Source organism: Phoxinus phoxinus (genome assembly GCF_949152265.1).
Source record: "Phoxinus phoxinus genome assembly, chromosome: 10".
NCBI classification, from domain to species: Eukaryota; Metazoa; Chordata; class Actinopteri; order Cypriniformes; family Leuciscidae; genus Phoxinus; species Phoxinus phoxinus.
In genome coordinates, this window is record NC_136885.1 from 33,814,880 (window position 1) to 33,822,906 (window position 8,027).

At 41.9% G+C, this 8,027-nt stretch overlaps 1 protein-coding gene across 3 annotated transcripts; it reads left to right on the forward strand.

Annotated features, from left to right (window-relative positions):
• Positions 1–3,038: 3,038 nt before the first annotated feature.
• Positions 3,039–7,827, forward strand: LOC307005316 (leukocyte elastase inhibitor-like). 3 transcript variants are annotated; one of them, XM_079625359.1, is made up of 8 exons: positions 3,039–3,148; positions 3,277–3,501; positions 5,718–5,789; positions 5,969–6,109; positions 6,196–6,313; positions 6,524–6,666; positions 6,762–6,929; positions 7,042–7,827. In XM_079625359.1, the coding sequence occupies exons 2-8, from the start codon at positions 3,280–3,282 to the stop codon at positions 7,441–7,443; spliced, it is 1,266 nt and encodes a 421-aa protein (XP_079481485.1). In that variant the 5' UTR covers positions 3,039–3,148; positions 3,277–3,279; the 3' UTR covers positions 7,444–7,827. The 3 variants fall into 3 exon arrangements, with proteins under 3 accessions (XP_079481485.1, XP_079481484.1, XP_079481486.1); XM_079625360.1 differs by having other exon boundaries at positions 3,079–3,112; XM_079625358.1 differs by having other exon boundaries at positions 3,073–3,501.
• The last annotated feature ends 200 nt before the right edge of the window (positions 7,828–8,027 follow it).

The window sequence follows — 8,027 nt, forward strand, 5'->3', positions numbered from 1 at the left end:
GCCACTCGACCAGCCACGCCTGCCACTGCGTTATATGCGCCGGCCACTCGACCAGCCACGCCTGCCACTGCGTTATAGGCGCCGGCCACACGACCAGTCACGCCTGCCACTGCGTTATATGCGCCGGCCACTCGACCAGCCACGCCTGCCACTGCGTTATATGCGCCGGCCACACGACCAGTCACGCCTGCCACTGCGTTATATGCGCCGGCCACTCGACCAGCCACGCCTGCCACTGCGTTATATGCGCCGGCCACACGACCAGTCACGCCTGCCACTGCGTTATATGCGCCGGCCACTCGACCAGTCACGCCTGCCACTGCGTTATATGCGCCGGCCACTCGACCAGCCACGCCTGCCACTGCGTTATATGCGCCGGCCACTCGACCAGTCACGCCTGCCACTGCGTTATATGCGCCGGCCACTCGACCAGTCACGGTCATGCGCCTGCCACCCGAACTTACACAATATGTAAGGTTTTTTTTTAACCAAATGCAGCGCGCGTCTCGTGGCTCTATTAAGCGTCAGCCACTGTCAGCCACTACCAGCCACACGATCTCTGACCGTTTACATCTTTCAGACTCTCTTATTGATAAACGAGAGCACACAGACAGTGCAATACAGATCTTATTTACCTATTTCTCATCTTATCTGATTTTTTTTATTCGCTCTTTTTACCCGTATGGGAGCGCGCTCGTGTATAAGCGTCGCCAGCCACTACCAGCCACACGATCTCTGACCGTTTACATCTTTCAGACACACGGTAAAAAGAGCGAATAAAAAAATCAGATAAGATGAGAAATAGGTAAATAAGATCTGTATTGCACTGTCTGTGTGCTCTCGTGTATCAATAGGAGAGTCTGAAAGATGTAAACGGTCAGAGATCGTGTGGCTGGTAGTGGCTGGCGACGCTTAGGTATACACGAGCGTGCTCCCATACGGGTAAAAAGAGCGAATAAAAAATCAGATAAGATGAGAAATAGGTAAATAAGATCTATATTGCACTGTCTGTGTGCTCTCGCGTATCAATAAGAGAGTCTGAAAGATGTAAACGGTCAGAGATCGTGTGGCTGGTAGTGGCTGACAGTGGCTGACGCTTAATAGAGCCACGAGACGCGCGCTGCATTTGGTTAAAAACAAAACTTACATATTGTGTAAGTTCGGGTGGCAAGCGCATGACCGTGACTGGTCGTGTGGCCGGCGCATATAACTCAGTGGCAGGCGCATATATTCGTGACTGGTCGAGTGGCAGCTCCCCCTGCCACGCAAAGATTTTACCCCCTCTCTGCTTTTGGGAAACAGACCATAATATTAAGATCAGTCATACGATCGTTTTTACGATCAACTTAGGCTTACGATGCTTTTGGGAAACGCAGCCCAGGACAGTGGTCCTCCAGGACTAAGTTTGGAGAACCCTGCTTTAGACAGTCTGTATTAATATACCTCAGATTTATTTATTAAATCTTGTACAGTCAATCTCAAAGCTCTTACCCATTTTACATGTGTTGTGTGCAGTGGTGTAGTCTAGTTTTTTGTAGTGAGTATACTGTGAACCCCGCCCCCCCCCCGCCTAACCCGTCTCATACTAACCCGTCTCATCACCCCATAAGCACCACCACACTCACTAATGCATACTGTAGCCTATGCAACGACATGTAATTGAGAGCATTATGAGACTAAGTGTTATCAACATGTCAATTTATTGTCAACACAAGACAATAACATTGTCAACACAAGACTTTAACAGCCAATGACATTTACAGCTGAGGAGACTGGACTGATTTTCTACTGTTTAGTGTTAATCACCATTTAACTCAGCCAGTTAAGAGCTACATTTAGCCTTAGATGTTATATGAATATGGTCCCTAAAGCACAGGTTTTATCAGCTGACAATAAAATAAATAAAAATAAAACATTATAGGCACAAATACAAATTTACTTTTAGAAATGGTGCTTTTGAAAGAAAATTGTGTTGTTTTGGCAAGTTTACTGTTCAAATTAAAACATGAATGAAAACTTGTGTGATATTCCTTTTTAAAATAAGTTTTAATAGATTTCATCATTATCATTATTTTACAGTACATTTTACTGTGCAATTTCTTTCATAATTTCTTTGAGTTTATACAGAACTTTTATTTTGACAGGTTGTCGTGAAGACATTACAGTTTCTGTGTGTGTATGATACGAATGAATGACGATAGTTTTATCAAATGAAATGGTGAAATTCTCATGAAGTGACTCTCATAGCAGCTCTGTGATGAAGTTCACATGTGTAGCCTACATCATGTCCTCATAGCTACAGTGAAGCGCTGACACAAGCACGCGCTTGCGCGTGCTACTTAGTCCTTTTCCCGTCAGTGGGCATAACCGCAGTCACTCCGGCCGGCAGTGACGTCACACACACATATCCTCTCATTCCCTCTTCTCAGGGTTGTGTAACCCGAGACGTTTTACAGAAGGGCTGGATTTGTTTTAGAGGATGGGCTGTGTAGGGCGGGACAACGTCTATAAGAATGACACTTAAGCCCCTTTCACACAGAGATTCCGGAAAATACACGGATAAAGTGACCCGGGATTTGACCCGGGTTCGTTTGAAAATGGTTCATTCACACTGCCAGTGATTTGCCGGAATCAGAGAGCGCGTTCACACACAACCCGGGTATGTCACGGATAGACGCGTGACGTTATGATCTTCGGCGCGGATTGCAAGGAGCTCTCGGGTCTCTGCTTCAGTCCAGTTTGCAGACATCTTTTCGTTCTTTCTTGTATCGATGACGAACACAAACTTTCTTCAGTGGCACGATAACTACCACATTGCGAAGGCTCGTGCATCATCACTACGACACACCCCTTACGGCATTTGTCCTGGCTTTTGTTCACACAGCGCGCGTTCCGGGTCTGAACACGGCAATGTTACTAGGTCCCCAACCCGGCATCGATCCCGGCATTAAACCCGGGTCGTGTTTGCGTTCACACAGAAGGCGTTCCGGCAATTTGCCGGCAATTTGCCGGGTTCAAAGTGCTGTGTGAATGGGGCTTTAGTGACTCAGCAGATCATTCCTTCACCTCCGACAGAAGAGGAAACTTCATCGTTCCTGCTGAATACTGAATAGTGCTTTAATAGAACAGATTTGTACATTACAGTTCTGTATGTATAATGATGAAAATGATGCAAAAACTACTGTTCTAATTTTAACAATTTTAACTGCTGTGAGAGAAAAAGCATGGATTTACTGTTTCTTAGACAAGCATGTGATGTTGTTTATGTTTACATAGGAAATGACAACTGACCTGAGCTGTGTTCTGTTTGGGATTTTCACATTGTTATTGAAAATGGAGCATTTGTCTGCTGCAAACACACAGTTCTCCCTCGACCTGTTCAAGAAGATCAGCGAAGGAAACGCATCAGGAAATGTGTTCTACTCTCCTGTCAGCATCTCCTCGGCTCTGGCCATGGTGTCGCTCGGTGCAAGAGGAAACACAGCGGCTCAGATGACTAAGGTGATCTCACACAATATACTTTTAAAAAAGGGTCACGGGAAAGTAGACGGAGACAGAGGGACCAGGAAGTGATGCAAGTCTTTGCACAACGAGAGCATGTGTTCCAGATTCCAGTACAAACTGAAAAAAAATTTATGAACTTCCTCCTGGTTTACCGATTCTACAGCATATGGAAACTATCTGACTAAACATGTCAGGTTTCAGGTGACCGCTTAATACTGGAGAAATTAAGGGCAGAGTACACATTAATTACTCCATAATAAATAAATAAAAAGTATTTCTTTAAACCAGTGCTGCTCAAATTGTCTACATTACTGGGGACAGACACAGGCCTATAGTAATCACTGGCCTAAACAATTTGTCCTAAAGACTGAATATTAATGTGTGCACCATCAGCACTAGCAACATGTGGCAACATCCCTTATACAACACTGAGAAACAAAATTGTAGGGAAAAATCCTTAGCCCTTCCAAAATCGTAGCCCCTGCGAATCGCTTCAAGGTGTGGTAGATTATGATTTCACTTTTCTAACTTTAGTTTAGTTAGTTTGTAATGTTGCTGTTTGAACATAAACAACATCTGCAAAGTTACAACGCTCAAAGTTCAAAGCAAAGTGAGATATTTACTTTTAAAGAAATTGCTTTTTAAGGACTACAACAAATGGCTGGTAGGGACTACATGACATTCCTCCCAGGTTTGTGACATCACAAACCCTAGAATTTACATAAACCCACGATTTATAGATTATCATGACAGAATATGCTAATCAATGACTAGAAGATAACTACACATAAGCTACATAAATTCATCAACTAACCATTCAGAAATGTCCTGTTGCTTCTACATGTTGTCACTTCTTTTTGAGTCTTTCAATCATTGTCTGACTTCGGTTTAAACATAAAAGGCTAAAAGTTTTTGAAATTTTCAGTGCGTCTGTGAGGTAATCAGAGATTCTAACACACAAGCTCTTGAAGCTCCGCCCCCTGTGCCGGGAGCAGCAGCTCCTTTGCATTTAAAGGGACAGACACAAAAAACGGTGCGTTTTTTGCTCACCCTCAAAAAGTTACAATTTTAACATGCTATATACAAATATCTGTTGGGTATTTTGAGCTAAAACTTCACATATACTCTCTTAGGACATGAAAAAGTGATATTGCATCTTGTGAAAAGGGCATTATACCACCCCTTTCAAAAACTGGGCATTAACTGTCATACACAACCTTTAAGTGATTTCTTAAATTCAACGGCAAATTCTTGAAAGCCAGCATTTCGTGCTTTAGGTTGTCACAATTTAAAGCGCATTCACCAGGAATCCTTTTTCATTTTGAACATCTCCCTTATATATAGCCATGGGTGATCAGGAATGTCTCTATTCTCAGTCATGTCGACATCGCTAACTCCCTCTGTCTAATTCATAACTATTATTCTTGTTGACTTCTACCTTGCTCCATGGGAGCTTATAGTCTACGTCTGTGGTGTGTGATAGTCAAAATTATACACCAATGGAGGAGTCATCTTTTCTGTTGAAAAAGGCGCGCAATAACAAGAAATAGTATTGATCATGCCACATATTTGAAGTACTGATACCAGAAAAATCTACTTAAGTAAAGTAAAGGAGTATTTGTACTTTGTTACTTTCCATCTCTGTATATTGCATTTACATTTTATATATGTAAAACTGCTTTCACTAACAGGAAATTATTAATCTGTAGCTGCGTCTGAAATCGCACACTGTCTGAGTATGTATACATTTGAATTTACTTTGCGGGCATTAAAAAGTGTGTTATATGAAGTATGAATGTAATCCGGACGTACTACATCCAGTAATACATCAGTTGCATTGCTACACTGCCATTCATAAATCCTCCCCTGTGGCCTCATGGGATAGTAAAGTGTCCATCGAATGCGCACTGCAGAATCTCACCGGAAGTAGTAGATCATCCGGGGACTTTTCGCATACTGTGTTTCAAATACTGTGCATACTACACTTTTGGCATAGGGAAGTATTAGGGAAGTAGTAGGGAAGAATTAATCTCTCTTTCCACTCATTTAATTATCAAAGTCCTGAGGGCCAAAATCAACAAGGAATGTGTCTGACATCAGTTCTTCATTGTCTTTTCTAGTACATTTTAAACTATTTTAATGAGCATTTGAGTTGTGCATTCACAATATGTTGAAGTTATCTTTATTAATTCTGCCATAACAATGCTGTGTAGGTCCTGGGCTTTAACAATGAACCACCAATGATGCAGCAAACCCAGAAACCTCAGACACCTGCTGAACTCAAGGTTTCGTATGAATATTTACATCAAACACTAACCCAGTTAACAGGGAACGTTCTCAGGACTTTTGCTAACATTCTGTCAAGGTTCTGTTGCATGAACAGCTATATTTACTGTAGAGACGCATGTATCCTTTGGGTTCGTCTGATTCAACTGATTAAATCTGATATTGTTGATGCAAACAGAAATCTCCAGAGGAAACAACTGAGGATCAAATTCATTCCAGCTTCAACAAGTTCATGAGTGAGCTGAACAAACCAGGAGTCCCGTATGCGTTGAGTCTTGCCAACCGCCTCTACGGAGAGCAATCCTACCAGTTTGTTGAGGTAAGACTCGGTTTATTCACTGGAGGTTCTGGAAATGTTCTCAGTTCTAATATCACTTCCACCTCAATCGGTTTGCTATATTACAGAAATTCCTCAATGATGCAAAAAGATACTATGAAGCCGGACTGGAGAAGGTGGACTTCAAGAACAAATCAGAGGCGGCTCGTGTCAACATCAACAAATGGGTGGAGACAAAAACACAAGGTGAAAACCAGCATAAACTTATTCTCAATTTGAAACTTATTCTACACTCTTACAAAAGTTTTTAATGATTTTTAGAGCACTTTAGAATCAGCAAAATTGTCTTTTCATGGGCCATGTGTGGCTTAATGGGTTCTTGAGTTGAGCTAAAAATATCAAACCCAACCAGTTGAAATCAATTCTTAAAGTGAACAATGTTCCTTTGTATTTTAGAGAAGATCAAGGACTTGGTGCCACAGGGAGCCATCGATGAGATGACGAGACTGGTTTTGGTGAACGCCATCTACTTCAAGGGAAACTGGGAGGAGAAATTCCCAAAGGAAGCCACCAGAGATGGGCAGTTTAAGCTGAACAAGGTGGGATTTCATGCTCTTTTAAAAAATATTTTTAGCAGTCATGATGAAATCTGAGGGGTTATAACTTATAATGTGTTTCCATTTATGTTTGCCAGAATCAAACTAAGCCAGTGAAGATGATGTATCAAGAGGCGGACTTTCCTCTGGTCTTCATCCCAGAGATCAACAGTCAGGTTCTGGAGCTGCCGTATGTCGGGAAGAATCTCAGTATGTTGATCATCCTTCCTAAAGAGATGGAAGACGACACCACTGGCCTTCAGAAGGTGATTTTAATGCTTAATTAGCCAGCCGTGACCAGTCAGATGTTTACTTGTGGAGCAGTTTTCATTTTGACTATTTTAACTATTCATCTGACATGTCTCTCTCATTATCCAGCTTGAAAAGGCACTGACCTACGAGAAGCTCATGGAGTGGACCAATCCAGAAGTCATGCATCAAGAAGAGGTTCAAGTATCTCTGCCCAGATTCAAGATGGAGGAAACCTATGACATGAAGAGTCTTCTGATCAGCATGGGAATGGAGGATGTTTTTGACCCGCTGAAGGTGAACCTTTCGGGCTTGTCCTCTAACAACGACCTGGTGGTGTCGAAGGTGATCCATAAAGCCTTTGTTGAAGTCAACGAGGAAGGAACCGAAGCGGCGGCAGCCACCGATGTCAATATATTTGATTGTTATACCTTCCCGCAGGTCTTCAATGCAGACCATCCTTTCCTTTTCTTCATCCGACACAATCCAACCAAGAGCATTTTGTTTTACGGACGCTTCTGCTCTCCATGAGTGAGTCCTGCTGCATGAGACGCTTCTGATCTGATTCAAATGAGTAGGGAAGACTCGGGACAACTGTGGCTCTCTTCATGCAACTGTATATGTAATCAAATCTATCAGTTTACATAAACATTTATGTTGTTTCTTGCACTACACAAGGCTCTATTATACAAGTTAAATTATGTGTTTGCATTCACTGTAACAGTATATTAAACATATGTAACAGAGTTTAAATAATGTTGTTAAATGATACAATGGACTTGTGTACATACATGTTTTTACATTGTACTTACATTAAAAAAATACCAGCATGTAATTACAGATGTAATTAATTAAGTCCTTAATTACACAGTTGACCCTTCCCTTACAACTTAACCCACCCTTATACCGACCCATACCACCACACATGTCCCTAACCCGTATCACATCTCAATAGCAGCAAAAGTGTTTTACAATACAACATGAACACAATAAGTACATTGCACTTATTTTTCTATGTAAGTACATAGTACTTAAAGCCACTTAATATAAAGTGGGACCCTTTCATTAACTCCTCACCCTCATGTCGTTGCAAATTCTTAAGGCTTTCATTCATC